Below are 16,067 nucleotides of genomic sequence, written 5' to 3' on the forward strand. Positions count from 1 at the left end.
TCCATACTCCATTGTTCCCTCAAAAGGGGCTGATCCACCAGAGAAAGAAAAAAAGAAACGACCAAAACACGATTGTTGGATCATGAACGTGTATCCACAATGGAGAGCGTCCATCTACAGCCTCACCATCACCCTGATCGTCGCTAGCACCATCGTCGTCGTCACGCGCCTTACCTTGGGAATCATACAGCGCCGGTCGCTGTCCCGCCGCTTGGCCGTGCTCCTGACCGGTGAGGAGGCCTGGCTGCTCGCCGCGCACATATTCTCCGTGGCGACGGCCGTCATGAACCTGATCATGACCTTGTTCTGGTCGGATCTGGTCGAGCAGGCGCCGGACGGCGTGGTGACAAACCTCTCGCTCGCCGACTACAGGTACCTGTCGTACCTCCTCTTCGCCATCTCGCTCTGCTTCCTCTCGAGCCTGTGGGCGGCAAAGTATAGCTTCCTGTGGATGTACAAGCCCCTGTTCAGGGACATGCCCGTGTGCCGAATCCTGTGGTACATATTGTTGGCCTTTTGCACTGTTGTGAGTTTTCACGTCGTTTTCCCCATCGTCGCAGTGTTGACACCTGCAGATATTTGTTATACGAGTTGAATGCTTACCAGCAAGGGGTATCGGTCCTCCGTCCAACCTTTAGCTACTGATGGGTTGCTTCGTCACCGCATTCACCGTGTGCTCCTCACTGGACGCGTCCTTCAGCGGTGGAACCTGCAATACTCCCTTCAACACTCCACGCGGCGCTATAACCTTTTGGTTTTCGTACGTGGCTGACCTCCTCACAGACTTGTTGAGTATGTTTTCTTCCTTTTTTCCACAGCATACAGCATATCACTTGTTTTCTAGCCAATTTAGCGCGCATCACCCGATGCTAATCCAACCCTTCTTTCTCAACTGCCAACAGTCATGGCCTTTCCAATGCAACTGTTCAGGCACCTGCGGCTGCCGTTCGCTCGCAAGGTGGGCGTTGCATGCCTCTTCTGCGCCGGCTGGGTCTGCATCATCATCTCGTCGGTACGCGCGTGGCAGTTGAACAAGGTTGTGGGCCAGCCGGACCTGCAGTGGCTTGCGCTCTGGGGGACGACAGAGACCTCGGTTGGTGAGTCGACCCAGTGCTTTTTTTTATCCCCGTACAGCAGGAAAAGAAGAAGAATAAACGTTTTTTGAGGCTGCTGGCGAGGAACCAGACTGCTGACCTTGCAATCTGCCGGAAACATAAAGTGGTCATGACGGTCAGCGCCCCGGGCATATACCGCGCGGTGAACGCTCTGGCAAGGACTCGACGCTCGAGAAAAAGTTTCAACGAGCGTCGCTCCCACTTTAATCGGCGTAATCGGAATGGCGATGTTGAACTCACTACCTCTTTACAGAAAAGCAGCATAGCGACGACTTGTATAAGTGAGCCACTCCAGTCTCATCAGAGGGGAGACGAGAGTTAGTTTAACCTGAGTTTTTTTTTTGTTGTTGTTCGGGATATCCGGAGCGTAGACTAAGACTCTGGACTTGATGCCTAATTAAATTATAAATGAAATATGATGAAAAAATCAGGCAACTTGCTAGTTCCCATCAATGCACTGGTGGCTGGTAGAAAGAGAGAAATGTACCATATCCAAGGCCCTAAGCGAGTGTATCAAAGACATACAAGCTGAGTGCTTCAGCATCAATAAATCTCAAAGCAATGCGTATCACAAGCACGATAAACCCACCCCGCTGTGTGTCAGATAAAACCAATCAAGTCCACCCAGTGTAGCCAACATCTAGGTAATCAGGCTTGAACCTTTAACCAGGCTCACAGTCTGGTTGGGAAGGTTTTCCGCATCAAGCCCTGCCTACCTTTCTCATTCAAACTTCCACAGTCCCAGACCGCAGTCCTCACTGCTGGGAGGTGGCGGAAGTGACAGAAGCACCATCCCTTTTAGGCGGAGGACCTACTGGCCTTGGTACGGTGGAGAAACAGGAGAAGGAAATCCCTGGACCAGAGGAGGACTAACAGGCGATGGCAGGGATGGGGAATGAGGAGCGTTCCCCTGTGCTGGTGGCGGCAGCGGTGCTATGGGAGAAGGTTTGCTTGACCCAGGTTTAGAAACGGGCTTCGTGTTGGGGAAGAGACCGCCGTTCTGGGGGCTACGCGGAGAGCTAGGCTGAGGTTGCGGCTGTGAAGCCTGAGCTGGAGGCCTTTGCTGGCCGTCGCCCTGTTTCTTCTGAGGGGGCTGGACGGGGACCGGCAGTGGAGCCGCGACCGGCTGTCCTCCGCCGCTCAGCTCTGAACGCACCTCGGTCGACTCCATCTCGAACACCACCGGCATCGCAGGGTTTGGCACGAGGCTATAGCCAACAGGGTTGTACCCTTGCTGGCTGTATGTCGAGTATCGCGGGTCCGGCGCAGGCGTGGTCGGTCCAGTGGGAAAGGGTGACCCGTACATGCTCGATGTGTTTGAGTCAAAGCCAGGCTTGGAGTAAACCGTGTCGCGTGGAGAGCCCACTGCCGTCACGGCGCTGGGTGCAAACGAGTCTAATGTTTCGTCGTGAGGTTTGTTAGACATGAGAACGAACAAATGGCACAGCCCACCTTACGAACCTCTATACGAATTTTCTGCCGGGAAGCTGTTTTCCGGGAAGCCCGAATCTCTATATCCGTTGTTCTTCTGCGTCATGCCAGGTCCCATCGCAGGTGGCACTGCCGCCTCGGCTGCCTGTCTCCGCGCCCTACGCTTGCCGGCGGTCCATCCACACTTCCAGATGATGATGGCAATGGCTACGAGCACCAGGACACTAACGCCAACAGCAATCCCCGCAATCGTTCCAGTGGAAAGCCCCGAATTGTTGTTGCTGCTGGGGACAGCCTGCGGCGAGGGCGTTGTGCTCTGGGTGTTGGGAGCTGCTCCATTGCTGGGGGAACGGTCTGGTGCTGATGTTGGCGTCGGCTTTGCGGAGCTGTTGGGGCTTGGATGCAAGAACCTTTCCCGCAGTGAATCAACACTGCTCAGCTTGGCTGCCCCCAAGCTGGAAGTAGGACAAGATGCCTTGGGGTTCGCGCAAGGGTTGGTCTTGCAGCAACCCATAAACGGGGGAACATTGAAGGCACAAGTGTACCACAGGCTGTCGCTGTTGGCACACTCCTGGGTAGGGAGGCTGCTGTACTCGTCCGGAGAGAAGCTGGATGTTCTCAGGTCGCTTTGCGGACAGCCTGTCAGATTGCAAGGGTCCGAGGCACAGCAGCCGACGAACTCACTGCCGGTCTCGCAGATGTAGAACTTGCCGCCTGCGGGGCAGGAGAGCCCAAAGGCCTGGAACGGGGTCGTCATGTTTGGAGGAAGGCTGAGCTTGAAGCGATGAGGTGAAGATGGTTACCTTCTATCAACCAACGAGCTTCCTGATTAACTCAAAAACATGTACAAAGTGGCAGCAGTCAGCAAGGGTGAATCTGCGAAGAAGCACGGGAGGAAGATGAGGATAGGGAGAAGGGTAGGACAAGAGCAAGAGAAAAAGGAGGTAAATTGGCGAATAAAGATAATTCCCACCAGCAAGGCAGATTTAGCCCCAGAAGAGTGATGAAAATACCAAGTACGGCTACATCTCCCTCATCTCCCCTACCGGATCACCCCAGTTCAGCCTGCGGAGGAATGCCAAGTCCCAAGCCGTATGTTGGTGACAACTCTCGACGCACCACCATGCATGTAGCTGCAGGTAGCCTCGCCCAGGACCGCCCAATCCATCGTGTAATATCGGCAACGATGTGACCAAAATGCGACCAATAATCCCCAAGAGATTGCTTTGTTTTGTTCTGCAGTGGCAGACGTGGCGCTGCACAACACGACTACCAGTGATCAGAAATAGATGTCAAAAGGTGACTAAAACGCTGCCTCGTTTCTTGCGTTGCTGCTAAAATCTATCGATTTTTAACCCGATTTTTGGAACTTTCACTCGTCAATCCTTGAGGCTGATGCATCAAGTCACATACACAGCCGGGGGCAAGCAAATGCGTGGCGTCACAAGGAGGCTTTGTGAGGATGTAGCTAGGACAAAAAACGTTAAAGAATTCTGAGGAGGAAGCCTACACGACCAGCCGCAAACCATGAGCTGAAATGCCGCTGCAGCGTGGTGGTAGCGCCACTTTTGGGTTTGTCGAGAGAAAGCTTGTCGGTCAGCTTGATGAGATCCCAAAAAAGAACATCGAGGTAACTCGCGTTGTTGGTGACGCCCCTGCCCTCTTTGTCATGGAGAACAAATTGAGTAATGCCTAATGGGGTTAGACCGGACTGCTACGGGGTTCTGGAGCACCAAAACCGAAGAGTGTTGGTGAGCTCACTCGCGCCTACCTCGCTTGTCTCGAGCCACAAAACCAAAAACCTGTTGGATCTCGTCAATAAACGCTCCGCGAAAAGCAAGCAAATGCCGCTCAGAAAACATTTCTTTGTGCCGCCAAAACCGGAAAAATTATCAGGCTTTTTTTTTTTTTTTTTTTTTTTCACCAACCAACAGTCAACTGAGCCACAAAAAGCTTTTGCAGAGACTCGATTACATGACAAGTCCCTTTGTTAATTTGACATCTGATGCTGTTGGTGCGCTGCCTTTGCTCGACCATGTAGCTGACCAGACAGGTCAGGCTGAGGCCAAGCCAGGCCAGGCCAGGCCAAAAACGACGCCTGGGCCAAAACCACAGACCGTCTTGATTACCCACCCACCCGTCACAAACTCCCAATCGTTTGTGATGACAACCACGCAGTCCTATCTAAAAGTTTTTCCAAAGTCTTTGCCAAGCAGATAGAGGTGCGCCGCTGGGCGTCCTATTCTGAATCTCCCTGTCCTCTTCAAGATCGCGACGTCGGCCAGAAAGGAGATCGATTTCTTCGGCCCTCCAGAATCGAGTCTTGAAAGCAAACTTGTATGCAACATAAATTACCGCAAACAGCGGGATCAGAATGTATGCGTCCACGAACGTGGGTGCATCGAATGGTGCCAGTGTCGACCACCCTTGCACCAACGCCAAGAAGACGTTGGCCCCCAAACCAAAGTATGCATTCCAAGGATACAGCATTGATCGAAACGGCAGTGACTGTGGATCAAAGCCTTGAGCCTGCCAGGCGGTGCGGAACCGGATATGGGTGAAAGATATGGAGCCCCAGACCAGGAAGGTCGAGACGCCACTCAGATTGACAATGTAGGAATATGCCGTTGCAGCTCCTGTCGAAATGTTCATCATAGACAAGGAGCCACACGCATTGGCAAACAAGATGGCAGGGATCGGCACCCCGCGCCTGTCTGTCCAACCCAGAAACTTGGGGGCCATTTGGCTCTGGGCCATAAACAGGATGGTCCGGCTGGCAATGTAGATGCTCGAGTTGATGGCACTCAGGCATGTGACAAAGATGAAAGCATTGATGAGGTGCACACCGCTCTGCCATCCAGCATTTTGTATCGCCACCGTCATTGGGCTACGCAGGGCTCGGTTTTCGCCGCTGACGAGTCCGTCGGCATCCCAAGGACATGTCAGGCCAAAGAATATGGCGCTGCCCATGTATACAAAGACGATTCGCCAAAAGACTTGTCGAATCGCCAGAGGGATCGCAGTGCGCGGGTTCTTGGTCTCCGTCGCGGCGACTGCGACCGACTCCACTCCGGCATAGAATGTGCTGCAAAAGACAAAGACGGTTGCGACGCCCTTGAACCCATTCGCAAAGGCACCCGGGTCATGCCAGTAGCGAGATCCCAGAGCGGGCGCACCTGGAATGCCGCCTCCCACATACACCAGCGAAAAGATAAAGTATGCCACCAGACCGATAAGCTTGAGAAGCGCAAGCCAGAACTCGGCTTCACCGAAGGATTCAACTCCGAGCAGCTGGAAAGCAGTGAAAGCAGACTGTTCAGGTCATGTTTCTGTCAGTGGCCGCTGCGCACACGCTTTTCGGGACTTGAAATGCCGGACACAACATACCCAAAATATGAGAAAATATCCCCAGATCGGAACTTGAGAACCCCACAGATTGAATATACTGCATATGACATTATACTCGTTGGATAAAACAGCCCACCAGATGATATAATAATTCCATCCCACAGCCACGCCGAAAGCTTTGTCCACAAACCGCGACGACAAGCTTGTGAATGCGCCTCCGGTGGGATAGAGTGTCGTCAACTCCCCCAGTGACTGCATAATGCTGAAAGCCACTATTCCGATTACTCCAAACCCAATGATGAGCGCCGCGGGGCCTCCGCTTGCAAGCGCCCCTCCGGAGCCGATGAGCAAGCCCGGACCGATGATACCGGCCAGCGCCATCATACTCAGATGTCGCGTCTTGAGTCCGCGCTTGACGCCGCTATCTGGATCGATGTCGGAAAAGTCGCGGTAACCGCCATCTGAAAGGGGCTCTGCGGTGGTGACATCCTCTGCATCGGTGGTCTTGCGATACTCGCCATTACCTCCAGGTCGCCTTGGCTCCAACAGCCCTTCTGGTCGGGGCCGGACAGACATGACTTGCGCCTGGAATCCGAATTTTCTGAAGATCTCTCCTTGGCCAAATCTTGGGAGAAATCCAGACTATCCGTTCTTTCTCGAGATGCTCACCAAAGTCAGCAGGCGCTCTAGGTTCAAGTGCAAGCGGTTCCGGCGGCAGGCTGACGGGAAGGGGTGTGGCAGCTGTGTGTTTATTCATTATTTTTCTCCCCGCCACCAAGATTGTTATCAAAACCGGGCCTTTTACAATGCTACCACAACGCGGCAACGATCATCCCAAGGGCCCTGGAAATACAGGCACAGTTTAGTGTGGGGGTCGACATGAGTTGGCGCCAATCCGAGGCCAGAACCAACCCCCGTTTTTGGTTTAGCGGAGATGATGACATCCTTGAGAGCAATGTCGTCGAGTCGCATTTTCCAAACTTTGCTGGTAATAGAAACCCCCGTCTTGCCGTTTTATGCGACAAGAGCTAGCAAATCTTTCAGCCTCAATGATTCTTTATATGCCTATCCACTAGACACCTTCACGGTGTAGATGCAGATACTGCATCCCTTTTCAGTCATTGACTGCCAATTTTGGTGTCTGTTGACCAGACCTAGTCAACAACCAGCAAAGCGTGCGTTGCAGGCAAAAATACATTCTGGCCTCGTTTGTAATGATTACAAATGCTATATTTTGGCGAAAGGAAAAACCTTTTGACACATGCTTCCTTGGATGACCAGGGCTGCATGTTCAATGAAAATGTTGATCCAAAGACCGCCAAGAACTCTGCGATGGTTCAGACCCAACACCATCAGATGAGCACAACAACTTGGTGGATGCACTGCGGGTTTGACCCCAGGTTCCTACTATGTTCCTTGGAATCTCGTTGCCTTGACAGAATCGATTCGGCACTGGCACCTTACCACATGGGCTTTAGCGTATTGCGGAGGCTGTGCAGCCGTCCCCGGGCAGTCCAGGGCAGCCATTGCACGATTCCTGTGTTGATGCTGACTGTTCCTTGCCCAATGGGGAAATAAGCAGGCGCAATGCCAACACTCCCATTGGCCAGACGTTCAAGAATCCCTCGCGCAGCCCAGTCGAATTACTAGCACGCTAAGCTTGCGCCCCAATGGCCCTGAAGACAACACCAGAAAAAGATCTCACGATGCCGCACCGGAAGGCAACCGTGCCAAGAATAGGGTCGTTGGCAATGATAAAATATGCTGCAGTCCGGTGCCTGTCAGCTTGCATTTTACTCAGGCTTATCATCAGTCCATTCATCAAATAGAGTCCGACATCAACAATCAGCAATAGAGTCTGCTGTGGCCTAGACATCGACGTCTGAAAAAAAATTAATCCTTCTTGTTTTTGTTATTGGGTGCTACAGAATCCCATCTCCAGCATTGCCCATCGAGGAAGTCCTAACTTAGAACACCAAAGCTCTGGATCGTCGCACTCTGTAACCCCATCACCCACCAAGCAATGCATTACCCTACACTTTATGCATTCCTCTTGGCTACGGCCGTCCCGGCTGCCACATCCCTTGCCATCAGGAGTGGTAACCAGCAAGAATCTGCCTCGAGCCTCATCATGGACATTGTCCGGCGCAGCAACCAAGAGAGCGATGAGGCAACCTTTGCCAGGCTCAAGAGGACGCAAGTCGATCTGGAAGGGCAAGGGGGCGATAGTCAAGGTGTGGCCGACCCTTATTCTCTGGAAAGACGTGGAGAAAACGCATCCGAAGGACGCGGATTTACCCAAGCGGATCTCAAATCAGTGCTTGCTTCCGATCTTCACCCAACTCCACAGGCTGGGATCAAACGCCGCCGCAGAAGGGCCATCCAAGCCTTTGTACGACGCGGCACGCATATCCCGAGTGGCAACCCATTGAATCGCGACACTCGGCCTATCGCTATTACACACGAGGAAAAGCGCAGTCTTCTTGGTGGCTCTGGAACCACAGGCGTCATCGGGGCTGAAGAGTCTGATGAAGATAGTGTCGACGACGATGGCGAAGAAGACGACGACATGGAATACGACGAGCGCAAGAGACTCACTAGGAGGGGCATATCCGCTATGATTGCGCGAAGACGCGTCAAGAGGAGCTTGTCTCAATAATTGGGTCTATCACCCTCACGCGGGATGAGGATTCACCACTTATAGGGCAAAGGTGAAGAAATTCCTTTGGTCAAAAATTATTTTCCCATTTGTTTTGGTTTGCATATTTTGGTATCATCGGTATTATTGGGCGTTTGGGGTCTTCTTTCTTTGGGTGGGCATCGTTACGGCGTTTGCACTGTTGGCGTCATGGACAGGTTCTCCATTTGGATTCTCTTATCTTCTCATCCTCTATTATATGCCATCAAGGCTTTTATTTTTTGCTTGGTCAAATCGATCAGTTTATTCACAATCTCAAATCTCTCTATTTTTCATTGTTCCCTTGCCTTTTCTTTCTTGTTTTGCTTCCGATACCAACTCTACGCGCATGGCCTCATGTCTCTTTGCTAATATCTGCTGGCTTTGTTACAGAAGCTACAACTTCAAAGCCGGATCTTGAAGTCAAAACAAGGCTAACATCATAATTTTAACATCAACGAAACACAAGTAGTCACCAAACCCGGCAGCAAGAACAATACTAACACCATTTCTGTACCCCGGCTTTCCGGGACCCGCAAGCATGGCGGGTATACACAGCGAGCCGATGCAATACCAAGTCTTGTGACATATTCATACATGCTTTTGGTTGGTCGCTGCTGGCTCACGATAGCACAAAAACCTTGGAGTGTCCAGCGGCGCCGGGATGCATGTTGAACAGTCCTCAAAGTGCACGACCACAAACACGGCCAGCCGGCTCCTAAACAAAGCAAACGTGAGGAATTGCAGACTTGGAGCTAGATACCACAACAGAGGCGATGGCCTGACACTGGATAAGTTTATCATGGGTACACAGCACTTCCCCTAGGCACACGAAACATACTGAACAGGGGTCCTAGAGTAATTCCCATTATGGCTCAGAGTTACAAGTCCGCGAACTTTGACCAGTAGTTTGCATCTTTTTGACGAAAAAACAGGTTCGATAAGGTGAGTTATGAAACTACCGAGATTCCCTAACCCAAGCCGCTGCAAAAATCCTACAAAAATCGTAATTACCATGGCCTTATGCTGTCTGGAAGGATTGGATACTCCTTGCCATCGATGATTTCGGTACCATAACCCAGATCAGAATCGGAATTCCCTTCCAGGTCTCTCTTCCCATATGTCCAGTTGTTACCACAATCTCCAGGGACAAATTTCGCAGCATCCATCATCAAAGTCATCTTCACCTCGGGGCAATAATCCCAAATGTGCTTCCTCAGCTCGGGCGTTCCCCAAATGGGCGGGTGCAGCGTGACACCGCTACCTCCGGTGTGGTACCCCATGGGCTCGTAGAAGCCGCTCCTCCAGTCGTCCAGACCCTTGATAAGGTCGCCCTTGCGAGCGGCATCGGAATTGGTACCGTTGGCCTGATCATTCAGCTTGGCACCCTTGCCGCTGTTCATCTCGCCGCTAAATGTGAGAGAGACGGTGCCGTTGGCGAGGCGGGCGCCAGGCCGGTGGCCCAACAGGTTCGCGAGCCAGACGTCCTCGGGCTCACTGCCGTCGACCCGCTGCTGTTCCCGCAGGACCTGGACGATGGCCGAGACGCGGCGCAGCGACAGGCCGCCGTTGCCACCAAAGCGGCCATTCGGGTCCCACGGCGCACCGACCCAGTCGTACTCGATGTAGTCGTTGAGGTTCTGCTTCGAGTTAGCGCAGAGCATGCTGTCGGTCTGGAAGACGAGCAGGTGCTCCGCCGGTTTGAGCACCGTCTCGTACAGCCACAGCGTCGTCAGGAAGCGGCTGATCTCCTCCTGGCTGCCCGTGGTCATGTTGGACGGTATGTACGTCAGGTCCAGCTTTCCGGCCGACACCTGCTCGCGGATGGCCATGGAGCGGTTGATGAACTCGACCGATTCCAACGAGCCCATGAAGCGGAAGCGCCAGTCCGGAGGCACGACCGCCATAAAGTGCAGCATCAACGGCGCGAGGATCGGGTTCGGGCGGTTCTCGATCAGGAGCGCAACCTTGGTCTCGTTGAACGGCGACCGGTTCTTGTTGTAGTCCAGGTGCACCTGCGGCACTGCTATGTCCATCGAACCGGCCAGCGGTTTTGAGTAGATGACGACCAGTATTCTGTTGATGCCGGGGCGCTTGTTAGATCATCGCCGGTTTTCATCATCTTTCCTTCTGCCATTGGGGACAGATGAGGGGCTCATACGTGAAGAGAACAACAGCGCTGGTGACGCGCGTGCGTCGGCTTGCCCTGGCCCAAAGGGCAGCCGGAAGGGCACAGATCTTGTTGAAGAGGCCCGTCATGGTGAGCTCTGTCTCTTTGTCTCGACCTGTCAACTTGTTTTTCACATTGACGACGTCGGTCTGGGAGAAGTTTCAAGCACCTCTAGCTCATGTCAAAAAGGATGAAAGATAGACGGGCGGCGTCAGTGGAGGACTACACAAAGTAGAGAGAGCACTGTCGCTGTCCTGAGGCTAGTCTAGTAGTATGGCAGCGGAGCTAGCTTTTGGCCTAAAGGAGTTTCCCAATCGTTATCTACGGGTTGGGTGCGTGCATACAACAGAGACTGTCCCGCTCAAGATGGCCCGGAGACTACGCTTTAGCCCTGTTCAGCAGAATAAAATAGATCCTCACGCAACCAAATTACTTATTCGGCAACGTTTGGTCACGGAAAGAACGGCCAGAAAAAAAATCGATACTGTTTACTTTTTCCGTCGGACCCGGAACAAAAAAAAAAGAAGAAGCACAAACTCCTAGACCACGCAGCTGGCGCACGACGATAATTTCCCCCATCACAACCGGTCTTGTCTATCCACGCAGCGTTGCCCGTGTCGTACGTTGGTTTGCCACCCTCTGGAAAAAAAGGAGAACCCGTTCATGGTGGGCGCCATTGGTTTCCAGATCCGGCGCCGGTGTTTTCTTGGTGGCACTGATAGGCTTGGGTCCGTTTTTCGCACCATCCCTGTTTATTTTTGTCCCGTGTGGGCATTAGCGCCCCCTGATCATGGGAGCTGGGGCAGCAACAGTGATTGAACCACAAGCAGGTCAAGCAATGGGAAGTTACCGTCAGCTTGACTGCCCGACTTTGGAATGGAACACGAGATTGTAAGCAAGTGAAAAGTCCTTGTTGATACATTGGGTGTGTTTGCTAACGTTTGACACGTTCTCCGTAGAGTCCTCGTTGTACGGGTTTGGTACAATAGCTCCCGCCCGGAAGCGCTCGTGCAAATCACTAAAAGTGCAAACACCAAAAGCTGCAATTCCCCGTGCCGGACCACTTCCGTAAGCGTGGTTTGCGATGGACAAAAATCGGATGACATATCGATCAGCTACCAAAGTCGTCCAAAGAATCAAGTTGACATGGATGTTTGAGCAAGGTAATACGATCTGACGGCTTGGCGGCAGCTGGATTTGCCTACTGTCACCTCATTGATAGTTTCCACTTTAGGACAATGAGATGGCTTTTGGTGGACAGATACGCAGGCTCACAAGCCATTCGATCCAGAAGAAAACCCGCTGGTGAGATGGTGCCTGATCCCCTTTTTTTTCGAGGTGGGACGGGGAGCTATCCCTGCAGCCGGCGATCTATCGAACCTCAGCCAGTCAGCTCAGAAGTAATAGCTGGGCTGGACAAGACCAACTTAGTGCCCCCCTCTAGCAGCTGCAAGGCTTCAGTTCCTGAGCCGGACCCCCCGCCCCGGTTTGTCAACCGTGAGAGTCGCGCGTTTGACAGACGAAGGGGCTACTGGTTGGTTTTATTTTTGTCTTTCCAAAGTTTAACGGGGACTTGGTGTCGAACCCAACTTTCCATTGTGTACCTATTATCCATCAATTGTGCAGCATACTACTCATTACGCAGCAAAGCATATTCACCTGCTGCTTGCAACCAAAGTATCAGTTCCAAAGTTTCTGGTGTTGCTGGCTTCAGAGCCTTGTGGGCGTCGTACATCGAGAAGCCTTCGAGATTCAGGGGCCTGTTGGCCGAACCCTTCACGATGGTGGCTACCCTAGGCCAGAAGGGTATTATTGTCGTAACCAAGGGCAAGATCATTGCGGTTTTGCTGTTGATCTTGACGTAAGGATGATTCAACCCCAGGCGATCGAGGATTGTTGAATATTCTGTCGCATTATTGCTGACTTGCACTCTTTGACTGTTCCCCAGATGGTGGGTTGCAGCTCTCATACCAAGCTACTCGCCCCTCATCCAGGCAGAGATTCAATACCGATTCCATGAGGCGTTGCAAAAAGTCCCCGCGATCGAGGTCGACTGGCACAGGCCAGCCGATCCCAAGTCCAACTACGACCAGACAAAGATAGCCCTCATGGTCGAGGCGCGTCCCATCCCGCACCTGGTGCCGCAGATACTGCACATGATCACGGTGATGCCGCCGGACTGGCGCATGGTTTTCATAGGTAGCGAGGCCAGCGTCCTCAGCGTGGGGCGCGCGTTCGCAGTCAAGCACCAGCAGGTCATTGGCAAGATGGATCTGATGGTCCTGCCTGAGCCCTGGGAGATTGACTCCAAGGAAAAGGTCCATCGCATCATGACCGACATTCGCTTCTACAACGAATTCCTACCTGGCGTGCAGTGGATATTGAGGTTCGAATCGGACAGCATTCTGTGCGCCAATTCGGAAACCAGTTTGAATGAATGGTTGGACTGGAGTTGGGCGGGATCCCCTCGGTACGTGTACTTTCTACAATCCAAACAAAAGAAGTCTCAATGGCCGGCAGTCGACTGACCAATAGCTCTTGAACCCACAGCAAAAAGGACGATCGCTTCTCCGGCAACGGAGGTTTGTCGCTACGAAAAGTCTCCGCGATAAGACGGGTGCTGAACTTTCAGGAGCGCTACAACGACACGGAGCCCGAGGACGAGTGGTTCGGGCGTCGCGTCTGGGTCCTCCCCGGCGAGAGGGTGGCGTCGGGCTTCGACGGCATGCTGGCGGTGGAGGACGTCTACATGCAGCGGCCGATGGGGTTCCACGTGCGCGACTTTGGCCGGACGCTGAGCGACGACGTGTGGAAGGACCACGAGCAGCGGCAAAAGATCTTTGAGTACTGCCCGGAGCTGAGCCTCATCATGGACATGAAGCTCGAGCGCGAGCGCTGCGAGGGCGACGACCGCGAGGGCACCATCAAGCAGAAGCCCGAGGAGGACAAGGAAAAGGAAAAAAAGGCCAAGGAGGAGCAGGAGAAAAAGGCAAAGGAGCTGGCGGATAGACTGGAGGATGAGAAGAAGCGCAAGGATGCCGAGGCAAAGCAGGAGGACAAGGACAAGCACAAGGCCAAGGACAATTAATTTGGATGAGATTTGGTAAGAAATTCTGTTTTCAATAGTGGTTACTATTATTTTTCGCTGCATATACGAGAATTGCCAAGTTTTCGATCCCGCCGTTGCATACGTGAAATTTGTTCATCTAGCATTTACTTGGCGATTCCTGGGCGGGCGATAGAGCTTTTTCATACCGTGAGATTTGGTTGCAGTTTGCTTTGATATGCTCAGCCTTCGTAAATGTACCTGATGCAGGTTTTTGTTTATGGTGTCTTGGCTGTTATGCAGGCTTCGTCAGATGAATTGGAGTAACGGATGAGAAGAGTTTGGGATGCAAGCTGCAGGTTTTTGGCCGAAGCTTGACAGCTTACTAGCTGGAGGTTCGTCTGAAAAAAAAACCCCAGTCAAGCCAGCTCAACTGACTGGGCAGTCAAGGCAGTGAGTGTGTGTTATTTCTCGCGGGGTTAGTGATTGCTTCCTTCTTCCCCTTTAGGGTTGGGCTGTTCTAGCTCCAGTTATCCCTCAGAAGGAAAGAACTCAGCGCCTCAGCGGAAGCAACGAGCCACAGCCAGGGCCTGAGAACTGAACACCCCATCTGTCATACCTTTCCTGTAGATCTTATCTTCTGCCATCAGTAGATCGTTCCATCAGTCTTCCAAACTTAATTTAGATCACATCAGAAACTCGGACAACAGGGCAGATCATAATATCTGTAAATGATAAACACACGTACGCGTCAAAAGGAAGGATGGCCGATCATTGATTGTTCCGTGGCGTTCCCGCGCTCGTGCACTTCAGTATAATCGTGGACCGACGGGGCGATGGGATCTTGATCAAGTTTCCCAGCACACGGGCTGCAGGTGCAAAGAGTTCAGTGGGTTTTTTTTTAGCGATCCCGGCGAACGGACTGGCGCTCCTGCGGTCATCTTTTTCTTTTTAACCTTCTTGGCAACCCTCAAGACCCTCTACCACGATACTACTTTACCTGCGGGGGGAAAAAACGCCCCTCATCCGATACACAGGATGTGATCCTACAGTCATTGTGGCGCAGACTTGAAAGTCTGAGCGCCTGCTCGTCTCGACTCGACTGGCCATGCTTTAAGCCTACCGCCACTGCCGCGGGTGGCTCTCGGATCTCGCCATGTGCGCAACCTTCATGTTCCGGGGTTCAAATGCGCCACCATGGCTACACAATTCGAGACGACGCCGGCGTCACCTATCCAGATCCCTCATTTTGGGGGTCCACTCGAAAGGTAAAAATACATACTCAACTGGTAGGTAAAGCCGACCATGCAGGTCGGCCGAGTTGTAAGAAAGCCTGACAATGCCAAATTGGTTCTTTCATTAGGAAAACCATAAAAAAAAAGGTTAGGAGATTTGACAGTCCAAACGCAGCCACTTGGAATCCCATGTTGACTGACATGAATAAACAGACAAAATAGTCGCTGTCGCTGTAACTGCCGAAATTCAAAAGGCGCTCAATACGATCCCAAACGACTCATGCTACACTACCCCAGGGGTGGTTATCGAATTCCAAGCCTCATTTCCCAAGGCAACCTAATTCTTCCCCTCAGTATGGATGACAGCTAGAATCGATAGTACCTGCGTTTATGCAGGTACGCACGTTAGTTGTCCGTTCACCAGAGCTGCCACCTACGATTTCAATTGCATGCAAGGCCTTTGATCATCCAATACCAACCTGTCTTTCTTGGAGATGAGCGTGCCGGGCGTGCATCTTACATGGTAGGCAACAAACTTCGAGACGACCAAGGGATCCATCATTAGGTGACGCCATCCTCAAGCCGCAAAAACACAGAATCTTAGGTCATCCATCGTCTTGTTCTCAGCCTTGCAAATAGGATTTGCTCAAACAGAGCTGTAGCAAACTGCCAATCCTCGGAATTGCTCTGGAGTGCGCGAAAGGCCTAGTTCACACCCCCTTTTTCCTCCCTGGGTAAGTTAAGAACCGCTTCCCTGGGCTGTTCATCTCGTGTGCTAAGCCACTAAAGCGCCGCCATATGGACGCCGTTGAAGAATTAGGCTCCAAAGTCCCTCGATCATTTCCGCATCGTCGCGGTCAATGGTCCCAGACTTTGCTTGGCGCATGCCTCTTATTCGTTTTCCCATGTCAATCAACAGCTCAGATCAATCTCTCCTTGACACAATCGGCCTAGCATCCTCACGAGCCAGAGAAGAAAATATGGGCCAACGGACTGTTTACGGATTTACCACCATCACCTACCTAATCAGCGGAGGGGCGGAAGT

At 52.3% G+C, this 16,067-nt stretch overlaps 6 protein-coding genes across 6 annotated transcripts; 3 read left to right on the top strand and 3 right to left on the bottom strand.

Annotated features, from left to right (window-relative positions):
• Positions 1-40: 40 nt before the first annotated feature.
• On the top strand, positions 41-1,400 carry MGG_05105 (uncharacterized protein; the record flags this gene model as incomplete). Its single annotated transcript, XM_003712580.1, has 5 exons — positions 41-526; positions 639-792; positions 903-1,097; positions 1,220-1,306; positions 1,369-1,400. The coding sequence occupies exons 1-5, from the start codon at positions 83-85 to the stop codon at positions 1,398-1,400; spliced, it is 912 nt and encodes a 303-aa protein (XP_003712628.1). The 5' UTR covers positions 41-82.
• A 23-nt stretch (positions 1,401-1,423) lies between these two features.
• MGG_05106 (uncharacterized protein) lies at positions 1,424-3,544 on the bottom strand. Its single transcript, XM_003712581.1, has 2 exons — positions 2,577-3,544; positions 1,424-2,510 (listed from the first exon to the last, which is right to left on the bottom strand). Exons 1-2 carry the CDS (start codon positions 3,301-3,303, stop codon positions 1,927-1,929), a joined length of 1,311 nt encoding a protein of 436 aa, XP_003712629.1. The 5' UTR covers positions 3,304-3,544; the 3' UTR covers positions 1,424-1,926.
• Positions 3,545-4,397: 853 nt separating this feature from the next.
• Positions 4,398-6,677, bottom strand: MGG_05107 (general amino acid permease AGP3). Its single transcript, XM_003712582.1, has 2 exons — positions 5,934-6,677; positions 4,398-5,858 (listed from the first exon to the last, which is right to left on the bottom strand). The coding sequence occupies exons 1-2, from the start codon at positions 6,468-6,470 to the stop codon at positions 4,731-4,733; spliced, it is 1,665 nt and encodes a 554-aa protein (XP_003712630.1). The 5' UTR covers positions 6,471-6,677; the 3' UTR covers positions 4,398-4,730.
• A 1,240-nt stretch (positions 6,678-7,917) lies between these two features.
• MGG_05108 (uncharacterized protein) lies at positions 7,918-8,553 on the top strand (the record flags this gene model as incomplete). The annotated part of the gene is made up of 1 exon (XM_003712583.1): positions 7,918-8,553. The coding sequence occupies one exon, from the start codon at positions 7,918-7,920 to the stop codon at positions 8,551-8,553; it is 636 nt and encodes a 211-aa protein (XP_003712631.1).
• A 1,028-nt stretch (positions 8,554-9,581) lies between these two features.
• On the bottom strand, positions 9,582-10,830 carry MGG_05109 (uncharacterized protein; the record flags this gene model as incomplete). Its single annotated transcript, XM_003712584.1, has 2 exons — positions 9,582-10,647; positions 10,733-10,830. 2 exons carry the CDS (start codon positions 10,828-10,830, stop codon positions 9,582-9,584), a joined length of 1,164 nt encoding a protein of 387 aa, XP_003712632.1.
• Positions 10,831-12,522: 1,692 nt separating this feature from the next.
• On the top strand, positions 12,523-13,909 carry MGG_05110 (uncharacterized protein; the record flags this gene model as incomplete). The annotated part of the gene is made up of 3 exons (XM_003712585.1): positions 12,523-12,602; positions 12,690-13,211; positions 13,292-13,909. 3 exons carry the CDS (start codon positions 12,523-12,525, stop codon positions 13,827-13,829), a joined length of 1,140 nt encoding a protein of 379 aa, XP_003712633.1. The 3' UTR covers positions 13,830-13,909.
• Positions 13,910-16,067: the final 2,158 nt, after the last annotated feature.

The sequence above is a fragment of the Pyricularia oryzae genome, chromosome 3 (assembly GCF_000002495.2).
Source record: "Pyricularia oryzae 70-15 chromosome 3, whole genome shotgun sequence".
In the NCBI taxonomy this organism is placed as follows: Eukaryota; Fungi; Ascomycota; class Sordariomycetes; order Magnaporthales; family Pyriculariaceae; genus Pyricularia; species Pyricularia oryzae.